Consider the following 23,972-nt stretch of genomic DNA (forward strand, 5'->3'; position numbering starts at 1 on the left):
CCGAAAGTTGTAATTTTGAACCCATGTTGAATTGTTTTGAGCCTTTGATACCCTTTCTTTCTAACCCTATCCAAAAGCCCACATTACGGTCCAAAGGAAGACCTTCTGATCAGTTTTCAAGAGATGCCAAGTCAAGCGAGTAGAGGCGAATCATATCTGGGGCAACACTCCGGTCTGAACGAAGGAAATGAAGAATGAGAGTGTCTTGTTGATGAGAACCCTCACGAGTATCCCAAGGCGATGAAAGCTGAGAGAAATCAAAAATTAGAGAGTCTTATTGGTGAAAACCTTCGCGGGCACCATAAGGCGATGGTGAGGTGAGAGAAAAGACCAAAACGAGAGAGGCTTGATGGTGAAAACCTACGGGCACCACAAGTCGAATAAGGACTGCGAATCAGATCAGGTAAGCGGAGTATTGAAGCCCAGTTTCACGGCGAAAAGGTACAAAAAGAGCTGAACAATCGGATTTGCTGAACGGAGCAGGCTGCAGGTGCATGTCATGGTCATTAGAGTTAGTATCCACATTCGATAGGTTTCTACTTTGTAGTTTTCTTGTTAGGAATCATCTCTTTCCATTATCCTTTACTCTACTCCTCCTACCTGGTTTACTTCCTCTTCCTGAGTCTGTGTGGTCAAAACAAGTGAGAAATGACTTCAAAATCTGCCACCAAGCTTTCCAATTAAACAAAACGAGATCTGGTGAACACATCAAAGTGTTAAGTCAGGAATGAACAACAAATGCACTGAGTTGGTAACAGTCAACATGCTGTGGGATTCGTTTAAAATACGAAGGCTTGGTATGTATCAATTCATGGACGATGCAACAGAATGAGGGCTAGGGTGAACGGATCAAAGGTATTTTCTGTGAAAAGATTGACGAAAAGGGTGGTAAACCAGTGACAAGCGAGGTAGTCCAAGTAGAAATCAAAGTTATTGTTAGAATATGGCAAGTGAAGGAGCAATAGACCTCGAGGCCAAGGCCAGCGGTTTAAGTCGAGAAAGAACAGCATACGCACTGAGTGGGTGGCAATTGACGCGTTTTAGGATTCATGTGAAACGGAAGGTTTGGTAAATTTCAGTTCAGGAGCAATGCAACAGATAAAGGGTATTGGGGCTGGACGGAGAAGAGTATTTTCTGTGGTAAGGGTGACAGAGAAATTGGTTAATCAACAAGCAAGCAATGTCTTCCAGAGTGAAATCAATATCATGGCACGTGGAGGAGCGATCGTACTCAAAGCCAAGGCCACAAACCAACCACCATGTTTAAACTAACAAGTTTTCTTTGTCTGAAACAGGAATGAAAGCTGTGCTGGGAACTTGAAATTTCAGGTGTAATGCACCAATCCTGCTTACGCAGAGGCTATTTAGAGGATCACACATCACCCCTAGGAGACACACTTCCTAGTCTGAATCATTGACGTTTCACCCCTAGGAGACGCACTTCCTAAGTTGATTTTCACCCATAGGATACGCACTTCCTAAATTGAGAATTCATTCATAGGAGACGCACTTCCTAGCTTGAGTCATTAAAATTTCATCCCTAGGAGACGCACTTCCTAGTCTGGGTCTTTCAGAAATAAAGAGTTCATTCATAGGAGACGCACTTCCTAATTTGAGTCATTGAATTTTTACCCATAGGAGACGCACTTCCTAAATTGATAGTTCATTCATAGGAGACGCACTTCCTATGTTTGAGTCATTGACTGTTCACCCACAGGAGACGCACTTCCTAAGTTGATTTTCACCCATAGGAGACGCACTTCCTAAATTGAGAATTCATTCATAGGAGACGCACTTCCTAGCTTGAGTCATTGAAATTTCACCCCTAGGAGACGCACTTTCTAGTCTGGGTCTTTTGGAAATAAAGAGTTCATTCATAGGAGACGCACTTCCTAGTTTGAGTCATTGAATTTTTACCCATAGGAGACGAACTTCCTAAATTGATAGTTCATGCATATGAGACGCAATTCCTAGTTTGATTCATTGAAGTTTTACCCATAGGAGACGCACTTCCTAAATTGAGAGTTCATCCATAGGAGACGCACTTCCTAGTCTGAATCATTGAAGTTTTACCTGCAGGAGACACACTTCCTAATCAAGGTCTTTCAAGTTATTCTTTTAGGAGACGCACTTCCTAAATTGAAAGTTCATTCATAGGAGATTCTCTTCCCAGTTTTAGCCACTGAAGTTTTCACCCCTAGGAGACGCACTTCCTAGCCGTGGTCATTTAAATTCACCCCTAGGAGACGCACTTCCTAATTTGGTTCATTCAGGTTTTATTTTAGCAGACGCATTTGCTAGTCATAGTTCTTGGTTTTACTCATAGGAGACGCAGATCCTAGTTTAGTCTTTAGTTTTACTCTCATCATCAATAGCTTAGGTGATCTACATTTTGCTAACAAACTCACAAATCTTCCTAGTGCAAAACTGGGGCAGAAAATTTTCTTTGTTTGTTTATTTTGTTGCAGTCAGGAGCCCACCTGGAGAACAAGGGAATACTTTTCAAGTTTCAGCAGTCAGGAGCCCACCTGGAGAACAAGGGAAGTACAATTCAAATTCTATCTTTTAATTTTTAATATTTGATAACATGATGTGCCCAGCCACCAAACTGTGGCAGAAAATTTTCTTTGTTTGTTTATTTTGTTGCAGTCAGGAGCCCACCTGGAGAACAAGGGAATACTTTTCAAGTTCAGCAATCAGGAGCCCACCTGGAGAACAAGGGAATACTTTTCATGCTTCAGCAATCAGGCGCCCACCTGGAGAACAACGGAAGTACAATTCAAATTTTAGCTTTTAATTTTTAATATTTGATAAAATGTCGTGCCCAGCCACCAAACTGGGGCAGAAAATTTTCTTTGTTTGTTTTGTTACAGTCAGGAGCCCACCTGGAGAACAAGGGAATACTTTTCAAGTTCAGCAATCAGGAGCCCACCTGGAGAACAAGGGAATACATTTCAAGTGTCAGCAATCAGGAGCCTGCCTGGAGAATAGAGGTAGGTGTTTCAAATTTCAGCAGTCAAGCATCGCTCGGAAGAACGGCAAAACATCTCCGATCAAAATGCAAGACAACAACGCAAGAATTCCATCGGAAGAATACAAGTTCAAGGCAACACAAGGTCAAGTTTGAAGACATAGATAGGACTTTTTGTACTTCATAGATCATAGCTTAGGCTAGCTTCTTTATATTTCGACTCGGTGTAATAAGGAGGTCAGCGAGCAGTAGCAGCAGCAACAGCAGTGAAATCACAGCTCTTGGTAGTCCCAGCTACCAAACCTTCCCGAACTACACTGACCTGATTCCTTTTTAGCCAAGGATATGTAGGCAACCTCAGAAGCAGGGTGCGGTCGGATCTTTCAAAATGCTTCACACGGAATATTCAAACGGGCAAAAATCGCTCATTTTCGCTCACTTATCTTTGCACGAAAACTCTTCGTGTTCCCGAGCAAAGAGGGGCAGCTGTGAGCACGTGATTTTTGCCCTACATGAATTATTCCCAAAAATCAAACAAAATGATTTCTTTCATTATTTTCGCAAATTTTTCGAGTTTTGTTTTATTTTCTAATTAAATGTTTGCATTTTATTTGCACATTTTAGTTCATATGAAAATATACAAAAATACACTTGGCATTTGTTTAGGAATTAATGTCATATTTTAGGGTTAAGTAGTAGTTAGAATTGCTTAAAAATAAAGAAAATAACAACAATGGTCTTTTGCATTGTTAGTTTTAACAACAATGGTCGTTTTGCATTGTTGAAAACGCGAAATGAAACTGAAGTTGAATTTCTGCTGAGGAGCTGCGCTTTAAATAATTTTGTTATGTTTTTTTTAGATAGTTCTCCTATGATGTGATTAGTTGTTCATTGTAGTTACACTAGGATTGTTTTGAACTGTAACAGACCATTGGACCTTTAAAACTGGAAGTTATTCATTGGCCTTAGCTAGCTTAATCCTGTTTTCGTGTATTTTAATTAGTAAAACTTGAAGGATAGCTGAAGCAGGAAATGAATTCAAGGTTTGCGATCCTCATGTATTAAAAATTAAAAAATGAATTGAGAATCAGTCTATAAGCCTTGCTCATAATCACAGTAGTTCGTTTCTAGAATCATGAATGTTGAGTGTCATTTTAGTAATGTTATTTTGAATTGGTATCATGTAGTCGAGCCACTGCTATTGTTGTTCGTGTTTGATTGTTACTTTATTGAATATTAGGAGTTCACTAGTAGATAAACAAATAGAATTGGAATTTAGTCATACCTTGTTAATTTGAGTCAGTGACTCTTTTGTTGCAATCATTGAACATTTGAAGTAACTAGACGTACATTCAGCAAATTCTTGAACTCCTATTTTGCTTAAAGGTCAGGTCCAGCAGCTCGCCTCGAGAGTTTGGGCTTCAGGGTATTAGATGCACGGCCCAGGCCAACGCTTATTCCTGTTTTCGTTTGGGGCCTGGGCCAAAGCCTACGTATGGTTGATTTCGGTTGTAGGTCTGGTTTGCAATTCTTACTCCTTGGGCTTCTCTTGGAGCCTAATGACTTGTTTAGTTTAAAACCGTCGCTTGGTTAGCTTACTTTAGATTTGCCTTTGAAATAAATGAGATGAGCCTCGCTAAACAAACATGCATAAATTGCGGGGTCCTCATTAAATGCTCATGTTAAAATACCTAGACTTCGGGACAGGCCGTTTAGCGTATTCCACGGCCTTCCCCAAAGATAATAACACGCTAGCTACTTTAGGCGCGTATTTTAAATAACTTTACCTTCCTAAATACGGGTGCACATTTATGTGACCCAAATCCAAATCCCAACGAAGTCGAAATATGTCAAAAATCGCGGGTGCATTTATGTGACGTGGTTCGAGACGTGTTTTCACGACGTTGCAATTCTCTTAAACTAATAATAATAAAAGCGGTTCAAAGTTAAATGCACATAGATTAAAACATGTACTAAAATCAAACAAATAAGCCAAATATGACAGTTGAGCAACCGTGCTAGAACCACGGAACCCGGAAATGCCTAACACCTTCTCCCAGGTTAACAGAATTCCTTACTCGAATTTCTGGTTCGCGGACTGTTAAGAGAGTCACAATTTCCTCGGTTTGGAATTCAACCGGTGACTTGGGACACCATTAATCTCCCAAGTGGCGACTCTGAATTTTAATAATAAATCCCGTTCCGATTGTCCTTTAAGTGTAAAAACTCCTTTACACTCTTGCGGGTGTAGTGAAAAAGGAGGTGTGACAGTCGTGATGGCGTCGGACACCGTTGTCAGGCAAGCCAACTAAATATTTAATTAAACTCCAATTTTAACAATTTTTGAAAAGACCAAGATTTTTCCTTTAAATTTCCTAAGTACAAAAGTAGCTGCTTCATTTCAAATTAAATAATAGCAACAATACAAAACATTTCAAAACCATCCCAGAACCCGGTGTCACAAGTGTATGAGCGTCTACTGATAAGGATATCAAATACAATACAACCTCCGTCCGGAATACAATGGACAGAAAGAAAATACAATTTAATAGAAGGGAATTTACAAGCTGCGGGCCGCCTCGCATACTGCAACTCACCTAGTCCCCGAATCATCCGTGCTGCTATCTAGAGTAACATATACCTGTGCAACAAAAATGCACAGAAGTGTAGTATGAGTACGTAGTCAACGTGTACTCAGTGAGTATCCCGCCTAACCTCGAAGGGGTAGAGACGAGATGGTCAACCTGGACACTTACTAGCGGTCCAATAATAATACAATAAATGTGAGGAAATCATGGATTCATATAGCATGTTCTATTTCATAAAGCTGTAAAACAGGTAAACACCTTTTTAACAATTAACAACGATTTTCAATATTTACTCTCCTTTATCTTATCAATTTATATCAAGCCACGAAGGGCAAGTTTCATCATTTAACATTCCTCATGCATCAATATACAAAAAATATCATGCGCAAGTCATACCGAGGCGACGGCCCGATCCAACAGAAAATAAATGTGCACTTGCCGAGGGTCGACGGCGCGCCTATAGATGCATCTATTCCCCGCTCGCGAATTAATCATGCGACGCGGTCAACATAAAATAAACACATACCCTGCTCGCGAATCATACATGCGACGCAGGTACACATAGAGATACATGCTCAATCAATCAAGTAAGAACTTATCAGGGAGTGTTTATCATAATATATCCAACTTTCTTTTAACAAATTTTTAAGAAGTAAGGTTAAATCCCTTCAGAAATTCATTTACAAATTTCATGTGATATAAGCAATTTAAGCTGTCAAAGAGTTTACAAATAATCCAAGTATTCATGCTTTTGGGTCCTAGCTACCCGGACAATAGCATAATAGTAGCTACGCACGGACTCTCGTCACCTCGTGCGTACGTAGCCCCCACAAATAGGAGCACATAACCAATTAATTCACCTATGGGGACGTTTCCCCCTCACAAGGTTAGATAGAAGGACATTCACCTCACTGTCCGAAGACTCATACCCGGCATTCTACATCCTCCAAAGACTTGCCACCAACGCACAATGCTCCAAAACTGGCCAATGATTGTACAAATCCATTATATATGCTCCAAATATTCATAACAAACTAATTTATAGCAATTCCTAACTCCGATTAAAAGTTGACCAAAATGCCCTCGGGCCCACGTGCCCGGAATCTAAAAATTTTCGAAGATAAAGTTTACCCATGGCTTCACTAGCTCAATTATATAATTTACTCCTAATTCCATGCTCAAGTTCGGCTAAATTCAAGATATATAATTTTCTAGGTTTCCACCAAAAACCTCCATTTTCTACAATTTCCCAAGCCTAAATCCATGCTATAATTGATGTATTCAACTCAAAAATAGGTTGGGATAACTTACCTTAACATAGATGACGAAAATCCCTCTTTGAAGCTCCCCAAAATCGCCCAAGCCTTGAAAAATGAGAGAAAATGAACTCCAAATCACGATTTTTAAAACAAGCCTTCTGCCCAGTCATTTTTCGCATCTGCGGACCTAGTCCGCTTCTCCGGTTCCGCAGGTGCGGTCACCAGGCCGCTTCTGCGGTCCTCCCTGGCCTCCCCAGCTTCCGCTTCTGCGACCCCTTCTCCGCAGATGCGGTCCCGCTTCTGCGATCAACCCACCGCAGAAGCGAAAATACCAGCAACCAGATCCTTCAGCTGTCCAAAAATCCCATTTTCCATCCGTTAACCACCCGGAATCCACCCGGGGCCCCCGGGACCCCAATTAATCATACCAACCAATCCCAAAACACATTACGGACTTGCTCGAGGCCTCAAATCACATCAAACAACGCTAAAATCATGATTCAACCCCAATCCAAGCTTTATGAACTTTAGAAACTTCCAACTTCTACTTTCGATGTTTAAACCTATCAAATCACGTCCGATTGACCTCAAATTTTGCACACAAGTATATTGACATTACGGACCTACTGTAACTTCCGAAATCGGATTCCGACCCCGATATCAAAAAGTCCACTTCCGGTCAAACTTCTCAAAAACCTTCAAATTTCTATCTTTAGCCAAACAGCTCCAAAATGACCTACGGACCTCCGAATTCACTTCCGATCGCGCTCCCACTCTAGAATAACCATACGGAGCTATTCACAGTCTCGGAATCGTAAACGGACATCGGAAACACTGAAATGCACTTCAAGCCAAACTTATGAAATTTCTTCTAAAATGCTAACTTCCACAATAGGCGCCAAAACACTCCCGGGATTATCAAAACCCGAACCGGGCATACGCCCAAGTCTGAAATCATCATACGAATCTGCTGGACCTTTAGATCATGATTCGAGGTCGTTTACTCAAAGATCCAATCCTAGTTCGTTCTTTCAACTTTAAGCTTCTGAAATGAGAATTCTCTTCCAAATCAACTCTGAACTTCCCGGAACTTAATTCCAACTATGCGCACAAGTCATAATACCAGAAATGAAGCTGTTCATGGCCTCCAACTGCTGAACGGAGCGCTAGGACTCAAAACGACCGGTCGGGTCGTTACAGTTAGTGTCACCATATATATATATATATATATATATATTATATATATATATAGTATAATATAATGACTAAGTTAAAATTGATCTTCATTGCATATAAGTTGATTTTGTATGAAAATATGCCCGTCATGCTATTGAAAACTTAGATTCGCTGAATAGCTTATGTAATAGTGCACATATGGTATATAGAAGTTTTGACAATAACGTCATACATGTAGAATTTATGATACTGATAAATGTGCTTCTAAGTATGTGTTTATTCCCGGATTCAACTTTCATCTTCCAAAACTAAAGAATATTCTTTTAAATTTATGTGAAAATAATTTTTAGTATGTATGTTTATGTTTTATAGTTATAATAAATAAAGCACAAGGACAAACATCCTAAATATTGAACTATATTTACCAATTATATTTTCTTTCACGAATAACTATATGTTGCACTTTCAAGAGAGATATCAATATCGACAACAAGAGTTCTGACGATGGCAGTGTAATCAAACCATTAGAAGGAAACATATACAAAACAAAAAATACCGTCTAGAAAGAAGTGTTCGGTAAGATACTATCATATTAGATACCTTTAAACTACAATACATAATTGTCTACTTAACTTGACTAAAATTGATCATTTATGTAAGTTCTAATGATATCCTTTCGTTTTGAATTCACGTATTATGCTAATGTAACAATATTATTTGATATTTAGATGGTTGTTGTAGTATTATATATACAATTTCTCTCACTAATTAAATTTTTATTGTTCCTTCATATAAATAATATTTAAACCATCATGTGCTATTATTAACATGCAACGCACATTTATATATATATATATATATATATATATATATATATATATATATATATATATATATATATATATATATATACACAAAAGTATATATTTTCGGCTATTATCTTGAGAGCGGCTATATAATGTTATTTTCGGGAGAAATTCAAAAATAGCCAGATTTACAAGTGGTCATTCAAAAATAGCCACAGTTTCAAAAGTCATCGAAATTTAGCCACTTTTCATGTAAAGATAACTCGGAACGAAAACACTATTCAAAATCTGAAAAATGCTCCAGCATAATATACTGGAATTCCAATATAATATACTGGAGTTCCAGTATACTTTGCTGGAACTCCAGTATATTATACACTGTTCAAACGAAAACACTGTTCAAAATTTGAAAAATACTCCAGCAAAGTATACTGGAACTCCAGTATATTATACTGGAGCCACCAAAGTATATCGGTCCAGCATAATATGCTGGAAGTTCATACACAGGTGCATCGAACTCCAGTATATTATGCTGGATCGGTCTCTGTTGCAGCAAAATAGTCGCTATTTTTCAATGACTTGACAAACGCTTGCTATTTTTGAATGAACAGTCCGAAAACTGGCTAGCCCGTGCTATTTTGACGTTATTTTCCCAAAAACTAATAAATAAAAAGCCCACCCCCTCTCCTCACCAAGAAAAAGAAATACAATACTACAGTAAAAGGAAGATCTCTGCCTGGAGACATAATACTCCAATATTTAAGCTTGTTCCTGCTGTCATGAGCAAATCCTGAGATATGAGTCGATGACCGATGTCACAGTAAGCACTCAACACATTTTATCATAATGTGAGATAATATGTCAGTTAATCATCATTAAGTGACAAAAATTTGTGTTACATTTATGTATCACAGCAAAATCACTAATCAACCCATCTGATCCCCCTAATGTTGACATCTCATTAAAAAAGAGCAAAATACATAAATTGGCACCTGAGCTATGGACCAAATTCTTATTACACACTATCTATGGGCGAAAATAATATTACACAAAACCTTTCAAAAATGCGTCTAATACATAGACCACTTTTCTCAATAAGTGTATACTACGCGCCAAATAAAATTTTGATACGTGTCATCGATTAAAAAAAACATTTAAAACGATACTCCATCTTCTCCGACTTGGTCGTCAGAAAATTCTGTCAAAGCAAAGCCAGAAATCTTGCATTTTCAACTAGCAAAATGATAAACGCTAAAAAAAACTTCCCATTTTCACCCAAAAAAAACAAATTTTCATTTCATTTTCAAAGTTCATGGCTGCCACCAAAAACATTAACAACCACCGACCATTTCTGATCAAAGGATTTCAGACTCCCCCAGACCCAAATCTACCACCAACAGAAACAATATTTTCATATTCAGAAAAAAAAAAATGAGTATAAGCCCCTCATAATTTGGATTACTATACTTCAAGCTTGTAAATTTTGCCAATTTCAAGAACCCATTTGAGTTTCGAATCAACAGCACAAATTCCAACTAAATAATTCTAATTGTAAGGTGAGAATATCTCATGAAGGGACAGAGAGTTCTGTACAAATAAAGGTTTGAAAAAAAAAAGGAAGAAAAAATAAGAGAAAGGATGAAGGTGGAGGTTGGCCGGCGGATAAAACAAGACAGAGAGACGGAGGGAGGGTGGGGAAGATGAGGAATTTGCTGACACATGCTATTAAATAAGTAGCTTATTAAATAAGTAGCTTCTATCTTGGTGTTTTACACATGCTAGGTCTTAGTCAAATAAGGTGTATGTTAGACACACTTTTAAAAGGTTGAGTATGTAATATTATTTTAACTCACAGAAAGTGTGTTACAGGAATTTGGTCCATACTACAGGTGCCAACTTATGTATTTTGACCAAAAAAACCAAAAAAGTTAAAGGTGTCAAGAGTATCCATGGTACCAACATCCTACCAGACTTCATATTGGGTCATTCTTGAAAGCCAATAGTTGGAAGTATAGCTTCATTCTCAAGGAATGAACATGATGGAAACAAAGAAGGGAAATTTTGCTCTGGTATCACCTCCATCATATGCGCAAGTACACCCCCACCTAACCACAATATCCTACGTGCAAGTTCATGGTGATTTTCAGTAACTTGTATGCAGTACAAGAAAAACCTGATAAGTGAGCAATTCATCTTGACACATATGTAGCCGATAGCTGAAGAGTGCAACTTGAACTAGGGCAACCAAAATTAAGGGCACAAAGAATAATCAAAATTGCTCAAACATGTACTTTTGCAATATTTATAGAAAATGACTCGTAAAGTATAGACATTCACCCGGCAACTCGAAATACTATAGACCGACTCTTTTCAGACAGACTGCAGATACATCTCATGTGCTAACTGGAAAAGGGACTCAGCACTCTGAGAAGCTAATTCACTGATAATAATAACTTCCATACTTCCACCAAAACAACACAAGCAATGCAGGGGAATCGTGTATAAAATTCCCAAGATGCCACTGCTGTTACCTCTTGACTCTTCACGCCGTCTTATTTACCACTGTCATATGGAGTGACCCCACCTCGGCACCTCCCCTCAACCACAACTGACTCTTGACCCGGACTGACCAGACTCAGGGAGGTGATCTGACTCGACTTGACATGACCCCAACACCAACATGTCATCTTCAAACTGCACTTCTCGTCCACCATACTCAGCCCCTGCATATGTTAATGCTTCAGGTGAGCAAAGGATTAGCAAAAATGGCTTTAAGCTTTTCGATCCAACAAGACGATGCAGATTAAGGAATAGGATAAAATGTTTCACACACAATGTTATGCACCTGTTAAGGAGAAAAATTTGGTGGATGGATGTCATAACTTTCAACCAAACTTGAATCCACCAGATGGAAGTTGAATGTCATTTCCGCCAAAATTGAATCCAGCTTGTGTTTCATCACCTGCCGGCAATGTTTCGTCCTCCTCCTCCAACCAGTATGTTTCCAGTATCTTAACAGCCTTCTCATATATCTCATTGTTATCATGACTCTGAAGGTTTTCAATCTTTTCCAATCCCTCTGCATCATCGGTCAGCTGAGCATAGTAATTAATGCCTCCAGTGTTTGCTTTTTCTGCTTCCCCAACCTTCAATATGTTTTCTAATCCTTCCAGACAGACGGTGACAATCCTTGGATCAGGGCACACTAGCAAATCACATAGAGGCTTTATGCAACCCTGACTCACCAAGAACCTGAAGCCAAAAGCACAAGAAAACACCGAGTTCAGTAATATTATCAGCAATATCAGAGGGGTGATTACCCAAAGAGAGGTTACATACTTGATCTGCTCATGAGTCCCACCAGAAGTAGCATTTGAAATAGCCCAGGCAGCCTCTTTTTTGATATCAAATTCTGCAGTTTGAAGCAGATTGACCAGAGGAGCAATTAATCCAGCCTCAATTACAGCCTGCTCAAATGTAAACAAATACATTATTATTTAGATAAATGGAAAATGCACTGGTGGTTTCATCAATTGAAAAGTCTATCAATAAAAACAAAGAAAGCTGGGCTGTGGTGAGAGGTCGGTGCGCATTACAACAAAGCATCTCCACAACTCAAATTCCCATTTCAATTTCAAACTATTACACTCTCATATTCACCTGTTTAACCACCCATAGATTTGCATAATATGTTATAGAACTTAGAAAACATGCAAAAAATGTATGCAAGAGACATACCTGTATCTGCTCCTTGTTCCCAGCAGTAATATTGGATATGGTCCAGCATGCCTCTTTCTTGATGCTCTTTTTGTGATTGTGTGTTAACAAGCTCAGCAGGCAAGTAAGGGCACCATGTTCAATAATGCACTGGATTGTGAAGATAGTTGACCTTGGTCAAAAATAAAGTAATATGCATAACACTAACACAACTACATTTAGCAGAAGGTTTAAGAAAAAAGCAAAACAAAAATTCATTTTTCCAGTGTGGTCTCACACTGCACTCATCCTACAATTTTAGCACATAAAAAAGGATGATATATAGCTGAACAGGACAGCAGAGGAAGACAGATAATTGATGATCTCCACCAAACCGATCCCAAGACACTGGCAATTTAACAAGCGTGAGTTAAAATTGCTTCCCCTTTTGTACCTGACAATTAGATTCTCTTTTCAAGCAGCATATAACTTCAAGTTCATATTTTGAAAAACGAAACCATGCTAGAAGCACCTAGTGAAAAGCACATAGCTTGTGAAACACCTCTTGAGCATCTTATGACATTAACATATCTCAGAAAAGCATAATGCCTCTACAGCATCTTAAGATAAAGTATAAGGCCCCACTTGAGAGAGTATATGACAAACTATGAGCATTTGAAGATGAATTTCAACCTAAATCTAAACATCATGTAATTTCTTATTACCAACTTACATAAGAAAATAGTGTCGCGTTGCTTCAAATCAAGATTTAAAGGGGTCAAGTTAGTGAAACATTTGAGAGAAATCTAAAATGCACCAAAAAAAGAAACCCGACAAACTGCTTTATTAAAATCAACGTAAAATTGCTTTAAAAATAATGGACCAAACACCCAACCAAGTGCCAACAAAAATTCCTGTAAGTACTATTTTTGAAAAAACTACTTAAAGAAAAGGCACTTTAATACAAAAGGCGAATCCAATACAATCCCAATCTATTTGCGACAATCCAATATGTTCTTTACTACAGTTCTAATTCGTGGAACAAACAACAGTTAAAATGTTAAAAGCGCAAAGAATTATTTTCCATTTCTTTCTCCTTAGTGTCATTAAACTATTTGGAACAGAGTAATTAATATCGCTGCGTGAAAATTTAAGGAGCGTCATCTTATCAGTTTAGACTTGTTTTGCCTAAAGAATTTAATTTGAACTATCTGGAAGTTATTGAACTTTCCCTTTGCTTGATCAGAAAAAAGATGGACGTCTGGCTAAAAGAATACAATTGAAACAGGTCTGTGACATTCCATTGCTACAACTAATACAGAGTTGAGAATTCTTTTAAGGTTTCAACTTTATACAAGCCATATATTTGGAAAATATTAGGAACTGGGGCTTATCTTTAGAATAACATGGAAATCACAACTGGTCCACAATTAGGTAAAGATATTAACATGCTTACAGCTTATAAATCGTTTTTTCCTTCCTATATTACATACACTATGTTAAGTGAGCACTGGCATTTTGTTTCTGGTAAACTATACAGACATACTCGACTGCCAAAAAATGCACTAATGTAGTGTCATTTCAAGCTCAATATTGGATAGTCACTGATTAAAGATGTAGTAGCAAAAATAAAATAATAACGGTGCACGTCTTGCTGGAAATTACAGCACTAAGACAGCTACTTTCCATAACTGTAGATTTAAGTATGCTACTGCATATTACAACAATAAATAAAATAAATTAATATTGTCCACAAAATTAAAAACTAAGAGCAGGTGTTAGGCAATAAAAATGATAGCTACAAGTGCAGATGGTACTAGACAGGGGTGGAGCTACCATTCTGGTTACGGGTTCGGCAGAAAGTTTTTGTAGCTTTGGCCCAAACTTTGCATTTGTGTTAAGAAATCCACTCAATATGTATAAATAATCTATCCAAAACCCAGTAAGCTGTCTTTTCTAGAATTCAAAACCAATAACTCAGTTCTGGATCCGTATCTTGTACTACTCACAGTGTGTTAAACGCTCGCCTAAAGCGCGCTTAAACCCTGAAGCTTGGTGAAGCGCAGGTTGTGCACTTCGCGTCGCTTAATTGGCGCTTTAGTGTAGGTCTCAAGGTGTTAAGGCGAGTGCCTTCTACCAATGGGTTCTATCTCTAAGGGTACAATTATATATAGCTAATTATAGTTTTTCCATTCTGTCCAAATAATAATTATTTGTGTTTATTTTTACATTTTTCTTGCAATACATTTCTGTTTCTATTTTTTGCCTTGGCGCCTTTCTTCGCTATAGCCCATGCCTTAATTGTGCTTTGCACTTAAAGCTCCATAAGACATTGGAGCCTTTTCGTGCTTTTCGCTTTTGGCTACTACTAGATTGCTCAGATGCATAGAGAACCGGCCTAAATCTAGGAGTGAACCAAGAACAAAGCTATAAAGTTTAGAAATGGATTGAAGATGATCAAATTTGAAGTCGATTCAGGGAATGCTGAAATATCTTCACAATATACCTGAGTCTGGAGGTCATCCCCTGTAACAATATTTCCAACTGTACGGAGAGCAGGGATGAGTACTGAAGGAGACGGATGCCTGAACATCAATTGGCATACATACATCAGATTCAATCATAAGCTAAATACAAAAAAAGTAAGTTAAATGAGGAAACTAAAACATCCCACTCACATGAGGAGCTCAACCAGCCGTGGACAAACACTTGCTTCAATGACGGCTTGAATTTTGTCGTTTGTACCATCAGAAAGGTAAGAAAGTGCCCAGCATGCATCTGTCAGCACCTCCTCATCATTCGAATGAACGAGGCGCTGAAGAGCTGAGAGTGCTGGTCTCACCTGGAAAATGAATTGTCATCAGTACTGCAAAAACAATCCAATAAGATCTCAAGGAAAAACAATTTTTTGAATTAAATACTGCAGGCATGAAAAAATTTCGACAGCCAATACCAACCTGCTCAAATGGAGGTTGTGGCTTGCCTCTACAAAAGTTTGATAAAGTCCACGTGGCATTTCTCAGCATTGAAAGCTTGGCATGCTCGTTCAACTGAGCAAGCAAAGGAATCAAAGCCCCATTACTAAGCACAAGATCACGGCATCTAGGAGAATCGCCAGCAACATTTCCCAATGCCCACACAGCCTGCAGTTGGAAAGAAAACACAATCAGCCTGCTAATCAACATAACTTCAATCTATATGGCATAAGGGTCTACCAATTTTCGAAACACACCTGTTCACGGACATCATCACTTGGAGAACCCAGAAGCTTTACAAAGATTGGCACTGCCCCATGATCAATCACCACTCTGGTATTCTCCGAGGTACCAGAAGCAATGTTTGTTAGAGCCCAAGCAGCTTCAAACTATGAACGCAAAAACCACAATGATAAAGTGTGAAGCTACAACGTGAAACGCTAAAGAAAGCACAAATAGAGTAATCAAGCATCACTCTCTTACCTGGAGCTGCGGAAAGTCCTCCCTCATTAGAAACTCAACAAATCGAGGAACAACACCAGATTGTATAACTTCCTCAATAGGAGGACTCCTTTCTGTTAATCATAATTCGCACATTAAATCATATACACAAATTGAATGAAACCAGCATAAAAGAAGCAGGAGCAGGCTTAGTCATACCAATAGAGAGCAATTTACGGAATTGTGTGGTGGCCTCCAGCTGCAAATTGTTATCATTTGACCAAACACCAGCAACCATTGATGGAAGACTTTCCAACTGTAAACCAACAATTAATTACCATTCAAAACCACATTCACAATCAAATCAGCACAAATAATCAAGTCCCAACTATGAGATAACTGTGATTAAAAAATCATTTGATCCAAAGTTCATTTATGAACGAGCTTTAAAACAGAATCAAACTAACTTTTGCTCCTGATTAAATATTCATTATTTTGGACAGATACACGAACATTCATACAGCAGAAACTGATTTGGCCTTAAACATCAAACTGATTATCCCCTCATCCAGCGGCGGATGCACAATAGAAGCCGAACGCAGCAGCTCTAACTCAGACCCGTTATATGAGTTATGAAATCTACTAAATATGTACAAATATTAAATCTTGAACCCGGTAACTCAAATTGTCAGTGGGTTTAGTGGCATCTCGAACTCATAAAGTTCAAATCCTTAATTCACCTTTGCAACGTGATTATAAAAAAAATTGCATAGTTTGAGATTGATTAAGGAATTGATTGAATAAAGACTAACATATGGCTTTCCAAAAATGGCAAAGGACTATGACTAAAGCTCCCGGATTCAATTTTTACCAATCAAATAGCTAAAAATCCAAATGGGTATGCAAAATATACTGATAAAACAAGACCCAAATTGAAGGGAAAAAGAGAATTTACTGTAAAAAACAAAACCCACCTTTTTTTCAACGGTGGATGTATGGAGATTAGCCGGGAAGGGTTGTTGTTGGGGTTGAAGGCCTTCCCTACGCTTCTTGAGCAAACTCTCTTCTCTCTTGCTCTTTCGGATCTCAACCATGTTGTCCTCTCGCCGGCGCCGCCCTTCCTCGGCATCGACGGCGACCTTGTACCGGTTACGACGAACCTCCGTCCTAGCACTTGGTCTCAGAGACATCTTCGTATAAAAAAGCGAGAACTGCAAAACAGATAGTAATAGGGTATTACAGAAAACCCTTGAAGGACAAGATGATTGAATCCAGAAGAGAAAAAAGTATATATAGAGAGAGAGTATAAACCAAATATTTTGGAGAGAAGACCGTGACTGACGAGGGTTTGGGAAAGAGTTCCTCTTCTAGTCTACTTCTCTTCATGGGCCGGGTCTTCATCTATTTTGGGTTCTTCTTATGGGCTCAAGCCCAAGATTGTGTTCACAAATAGCAAGTTTTACTGGGGCATTGCATCTACACCCAGTTTTTGGGTCGCCTTTTAACTTATACCCATTTTGCACAAAAAATTCCAAGCGTATCCACTTTTTCGGGTAACTTCAGACATACGGGTCTGAAGTAGCAAAAACTTATGTCTGAAGTTTGAATTCAAAATTTTTTGCCTGAAGTGTAGCCTTATCAAAGCAAAACTTCAGATATTTTTGCCTGAAGTTTGACCTGACTTGCAAAGGCAATCACGCAAACTTCAGTTCAATAAAACTAAAGCATGTTTTGGCTGAAGTTTTTATTTTGTAATTGCTGAACTTCAGCATTCTAGGAGCTGAAGTTTTGTTTTGTATTTGCTGAACTTCAGTATTCTATGAGCTGAAGTTTTGTTTATATTTGATGAACTTCATCATTCTAGGAGCTGAAGTTTTTGTTTATATTTCCTAAACTTCAGCATTCTTAGAGCTGAAGTTCTGTTCTGTCTTTTTTTGAAGTTAGATGGCTTTAAAATATAGCTTAAGCCTTGTAATCACTGGTTTATTATGAGATCTTCATCCGTAATCCTAAATGAATTGAGGCCTTTATCTTTTTGATAAAACAAAGGACGGATTCTGTGCTCTCACTTTGATTTATTATGGTTTCTCCTCTCATATGAGATTGTTGAAGCCAACATGTCACTGTCTGGAGATTGATATAACATATCTTCTGTGGGTTTTTATCAGAAAATCTCAATAAGAGTCATTGTGGAAACTCTTTTTCCTTCTTCAGGGATGTTAACAGCACCAAGTCAGCACCACTTTTGTCTGGGAGGAAACAAGATCCTGCTGAGGGGGGTGCCACACGAATTACTTCGGCACTCTCAAACAAGTTTCAACCGTATGTTTTACCCACACCAGTTGAGGCAAAGATTACGGATCAGTAAAACCGTATAGTATACACCCTTAAACAAGGGGAACTGGCCAGACTGCTAGTGTACTTCACTCATAGCATTTGTCCCCTTTGGATCAGTTCAAACATGAAAAGATTGTGGCAAACCTATCACCTCGAAATCATCTTCAGAATGCTTATGTTTCATGTAATGCGAGTGCCATGTGTTTGATAGAGAAAAGAAGATGAGGAAAAGAAGAGGAGGAAGAAAGGAGCGCATAGGTCAGGAGGAAGAAGATGAGGCGTCTGAAGTTGTCAAAATTAGGGTATAGGTTAAAAAATTTTAAAAATATGGGTATAGGTTAAATGGGGCGACCAAATAGGGCGCCCCGTGCAATATTTACAGTTTTACGACTACTATTCAAAAATAATCACAGTTTTAAGATTCAGACACTTTTTAATTCGACAATCATATATTCATTTTAGAACAAAAATACCCTCAATTTGAATTAACAATAGAGACCTTTTCCCTTTTTCTCGAACTTCTTGGCCACGAATTCCTAATCAAATATTTTCTATTTCTCAACTAAAATAAGGAAAGAAAATCAAAAATAATGCCAATGACAATATGACGTTCAAATTAAATATCCTATCTCCATAGGCAAGAAAAAGAATAGCTGCACACCGTAAGCTTTTCATTAATGTTTGTATTTGATGACGATATAATTGGCTACTCAATTGGTTAGAGAGATAGTAGGGAAATCTCAATGACATATACTAATACTAATATATAATGAGTTGGTGACAAGAGAATTGGAATTATAGGTTGGCAAAGATGTTGATGTTTCTCCTTCACTAATAGCTTGTTTGGCCAAATTTCTAAAATCAACTTATTTTGAAAAGTATTTTTCTCAAAAGTATAATAACAATAACAAACCCAATGTAATCTCACAAGTGAGGTCTGAAGAAGTTAGTGTATACGCAGCCTTACCCCTATCTTAAAAATATAGAGAGGGTGTTTTTAATAAACCATGTAAAGATGAAAAAGAAGCATTAACAACAACAGTAACAACATCAAAATAATAAGAAAATCGAAGTGAAAGAAATAACACGCAGTAATAGAAACCTAAGAATAAGAAAATACAAGACTAACACTAATAATACTAGTATGGAGAAGAAAAACGATCGACTACCTACTAACCTTCTACCCTAATTCTTGACCTCCACACCCTCCTATCACCGATCATGTCCTCGGTAAGCTGGAGCAGTGTCATATCCTGCCTAATTGCCTCTCCCCAATATTTCTTTGGCCGACATCTACCTCTCCTTATTAGACCTATCATAACCAACCTTGCGTACCTCTTTATCGGGGCATCTGTGCATCTCCTCTTCATATGCCTGTACCGTCTTAGCCTCGTTTCCTACAGCTTGTCCTCCACATGGTCACTCATACCTTATCCCGAATAATTTCATTTCTAATCTTATATAACCTTGTATGTCCGCACAATCACTTCAACATCCTCGTTTCTGCTACTTTTATCTTACTGACATGGGATTTCTCGACTGTCAACACTTTGCCCCATACATCAAAGTCGGTCTAACTACCAGCCTACAGAACTTACCTTTAAGTTTTAGTGCCATATTTTTATCATAGAAACCGCGAGTGCGAGACTCCATTTCATCCACCTCGCTCTAGTACGATGTGTGACATCCTCATCAATCTTTTGATTTTCTTGAGTTACTCACCCAAGGTACTTGAAACTCTCTCTCTCTCTCTCTCTCTCTCTCTCTCTCTCTCTCTCTCTTGGTGATAATTTGAGTATCAAGCCTTATATCCACATATACTTCATGAGTCACATCACTGAACTTGCACTTCGCGTATTTTATCTTGGTCATATTGCTCAACTTGAAACTATTAGACTCCAAGGTCTGTCTCTAAACCTCCAGCCTCATGTTAATACTGCCTCGCATCTCATCAATCATTACTATGTCATCTCTCTTGAATGTGTCGTGCCAGTGTGTCCATTACCAAGGCAAATAAAAACGGGCTAAGAATTGATCCCTGGTGTAACAACCCGAGTGGTCATTTTGAGCTCTAGCATGTCGTTCAGCGGTTTAAGACCTTAAGTAGCTTCACTTTATGCATCATGACTTGTACGTGAAGTTGGTTTTGATTTTCGAGAAGTTCGGTGTTTATTTGGAAGAGTAATTCTCATTTCGAAAGCCTTAAGTTGGAAATATAACTAAGTTTTGACTTTTGAATAGGCGACCTCGGAATCGGGATTTAAAGGTTCCTATAGGTATGTAAGGTGATTTTGGACTTGAGTGTATGTTTGGGTTGAGTATCGGATGGTCCGAGAGCGATTCAACGCTTATTATCGGAAGTTTGCATTTTGAAGGTTTTGAAATTTGCTAAGTTTATCTTGGAGTGTGCTTTGGTGTTATCGGGCTCTGGGCGGTGTTCTAGGACCTTGTATAGGTTCACTCAATTGATTGAAACTTGTGTGTGAAGTTTGATTGAGATCGAGAATGTGTAAGTATGATTCAGATGCGTTCGGTGAAGTTTGAAGGGTTGAAAGGTAAAAGAAGAATTTTGATCGACGATTCATGATTTTGATGTTATTCGTGGCATTTTGAGCCTTTGAATAAGTTTGGATAAGGTATTGGGACTGGTTGGTATGATTGGACGGGATTCCGGGGGCCTCGGGTGTGTTTTGTGGTGGTTTCGAACCCTTCTCCTTGTTTTACAACTGCTAGTTTCTGGTATTTTTTGTATGCATCGCAATCGCGGATGGTGAGTCGCGGTCGTGAAAAATGACATGGAGCTGGGAAGGATTTGTTCATTGCGATCACAATTGATAGTTCACAATCACGATAGGGAATTTGTTAGGATTGAAGTTTGGCCTTTGCGTTAGTGGACCAAGGCTCGTCTTCGCGTAGGCTGACAGGTTGTGGGACGCGATCGTGAGAGGACCTCGCATTCGCGAAGAACGAATCTTGGGCAAGGTTGTTTTGGCCTCCGCGATCGCGAATATGACTTTCTGGGCAGCTGCAATTTTGCCTTCGCGATTGCAATGGTGCTTCCGCGATCCCGAAAAGGAAGGGCCTGGGCAGAATATAAGTTGCAAATCGGGAATTTGCTCATTTCAACTCATTTCTCTCCTACTAAGGCGATTTTTTGGGTGATTTTGAAGAGCCTTTTTCATCATCAATCATGAGCTAAGTGATTCCCACTTTTTATGAGTTAAATACATGGATTATATATGAATTTTAACAAATTGGAATTTTTGGAAGAAAACCTAGAAATTGAATTTTTGGATTTGACCACAAAATTAGGCATGGAATTGGAAATGAATTATATATTTGAGTTTGTGGTGCTATGAGCAATATTTATCTTCAAAAATTTTTTAATCCGAGCACGTGTGCCGCGGGGTTGACTTTTTTGACTTTTCATGTAAAGTTGGGAATTGTTTCTAATTGTTAAATTATGGGTCTTCGGGTATATTTTGATTGGTATGCACGCTCTTTGACTAGTTTCGGATCTTTTGGCATTGGTGGGAGATGTTAGAATGATGTTGGAGCCGGTTATCGAATTTCGGAGTAAGTAAGTCTCCTGTCTAACCTTCTATGGGGAAATTATCCTGTAGGTGCTATAATTATTATATACTATGTGTTATGGGAAAAATGCACGTATGAGGTGACGAGTGTCTGTGCGTATGCTAGATTCTTGATCATGTACAGGTAGACTTAGACTCGCACCATGTTTTAACTGTATTACTTGAGTTATCCTTGCGTGTGTAAATGCTTTAATTCACAGTTTTGCCTGAGACTAGACTTGCATAGAGTATCGTACTTGCTACTTTAGATACTTGACGAGCTACTTGATTCGACATGAAAATTGTACTTCCCTTTACGGATTTCTTCCACATTGTGCGTATTCGCCCGAAGTTTTCTTGAATTTTTTAACTCACACGTATATTCGTGAGTGAGGCCACTGACCTATCAAAGTTTCACTCTTATGGGATCGGGCCGTTTACCTTGGTATAGTACATATTCTTATGGGATGAGGCCGTTCGCCTCGGCGGTATTATGTAATACACTCTTATGAGATCGGGTTGTTCACCTCGACAGTATCATGTAATACACTCTTATGGGATTGGGTCGTTCGCCTTGGTAGTATCATGTAACACACTCTTATGGGATCGGGTCGTTCGCCTCAATGGAGTAAATATTCTTATGGGATCGGGTCGTATGCCTCGGCAGAGTTCACTATTCTTATGGGATCGGGTCGTACACCACGATAGAATATTAAACTATCACTCTTATGGGATCGGGCCGTTCGCCTCGACAGAAACGTTGCGTAATATTTGATAAGGAATCATTGTACCTATGAGCCTTCCTTACTTGAGATGTGACATTTTATATGGTGTTGACCATTATGTATTCCGTTCGTGATAGTACCCAGTACTTGAGGACTTCGTATTTACCTTTCAGTTGAGGATCGTGTTATGTACATATATCGAATTTCACTATTTTATTTGCCATGCTTCATACTTGTCTACTTATTGTATTCTATTTATTGGACCACTAGTAAGTGTTGAATCGACCCCTCGTCACCACTTCTTCGGGGTTAGGCTAGATACTTACTGATACACGTTGATTTATGTACTCATACTACACTTCTGCACTAATTGTTCATGTACTGAGACAAGTACATTTGGTGGTCATCTGGGCGCGTAGGCACAATTACTGAGGAGATTTTATGGTGAGTTGCTCCCCATGTTACGATCCGCAGCACATGGAGTCCCCGTCCTATCCATTTATTGTATTTAGTCTATTTTTCTATCCAAACAGTTGTTATAGTAGTATTCTATATTCTAGTAGAAGTTCATGCACTTGTGGCACCGGATTTTTGGGGATTTAGATTTTGCTCTTGGTTGTATCCTGATTATGATTCCGAATTTATATTTTGGCTACATTCGAACATTTAAAATATAACATCTATACTTTTTATGATAATAAATGATTTTTACTCTTTATATCTTTAATTGTCTCGAAATACATTTTGGATTGACTGTTGATATGTTGATTCAATTATTAGCTTGCCTAACGGTAGCATTGGGCGCCACCATGGCCTATGATGGTTTTTGGGTCGTGACAGTTTGGTATCAGAGCTCTAGGTTCACTTAGGTCTCACAAGTCATGATCAAGTCTAGTAGAGTCTTGCGGATCGGTACAGAGACGTCTGTACTTATCTTCGAGAGGCTACAGGGCTGTTAGGGAACTTCCCTTTCTTGATTCCTTGTCGTGCGATTTGATTTCGTTGAAGCTTATGTCTTTAGTTCCTTCCTACTCATTCGTACACGATGGTGAGCACGTGATATCGGTTGGGCATCGAGGGGTTGTGGTGGTTCTATAAATGTGTACAGGATGTTTTTCCCTACATTATGAGGGCAGACTATTATCATCACCTTCTGAAGGGGTGTTCAATCATTTCAGCCTAGTGTTAGTGTTGCCCATGGTTTCGAGGCTATACATAGTGTATTATGATGTTCATTGGTTGTTATTGTGTAGTGCTGGTGTAGCTGATAGGGTGTTTATTTATATGTTAAAGTAGTGAATGATTCGGGAGGAGGATTATTCGGCTCATAATTGGGATATTCGGCATTTGATTCCAGAGCAGGATGGACATTGGCCTACGGATGTTCAGGCTTTGACTCATGAGTGGTGAGATTAGGTATTTCCTA

The 23,972-nt window shown here is 38.6% G+C and overlaps 1 protein-coding gene across 2 annotated transcripts; it reads right to left on the bottom strand.

The window, feature by feature from the left end:
- Positions 10,982-17,276, bottom strand: LOC109232009 (importin subunit alpha-2-like). 2 transcript variants are annotated; one of them, XM_019397637.1, is made up of 12 exons: positions 17,224-17,276; positions 16,887-17,123; positions 16,132-16,228; positions 15,955-16,046; positions 15,729-15,860; positions 15,454-15,639; positions 15,175-15,338; positions 15,003-15,081; positions 12,539-12,667; positions 12,140-12,267; positions 11,646-12,052; positions 10,982-11,523 (listed from the first exon to the last, which is right to left on the bottom strand). In XM_019397637.1, exons 2-11 carry the CDS (start codon positions 17,100-17,102, stop codon positions 11,686-11,688), a joined length of 1,590 nt encoding a protein of 529 aa, XP_019253182.1. In that variant the 5' UTR covers positions 17,103-17,123; positions 17,224-17,276; the 3' UTR covers positions 10,982-11,523; positions 11,646-11,685. The 2 variants fall into 2 exon arrangements, with proteins under 2 accessions (XP_019253182.1, XP_019253181.1); XM_019397636.1 differs by having other exon boundaries at positions 16,887-17,252.

Source organism: Nicotiana attenuata, chromosome 9 (genome assembly GCF_001879085.1).
Source record: "Nicotiana attenuata strain UT chromosome 9, NIATTr2, whole genome shotgun sequence".
NCBI classification, from domain to species: domain Eukaryota; kingdom Viridiplantae; phylum Streptophyta; class Magnoliopsida; order Solanales; family Solanaceae; genus Nicotiana; species Nicotiana attenuata.

Coding starts and splice junctions, on each gene's coding strand:
- LOC109232009 (XM_019397637.1), bottom strand. CDS start 17,102: ATGTCTCTGAGACCAAGTGCTAGGACGGAGGTTCGTCGTAACCGGTAC. Junction 15,339..15,453: donor CACAACCTCCATTTGAGCAG/GTTGGTATTGGC, acceptor TTCATTTTCCAG/GTGAGACCAGCACTCTCAGC. Junction 12,268..12,538: donor GGAACAAGGAGCAGATACAG/GTATGTCTCTTG, acceptor ACATTTGAGCAG/GCTGTAATTGAGGCTGGATT.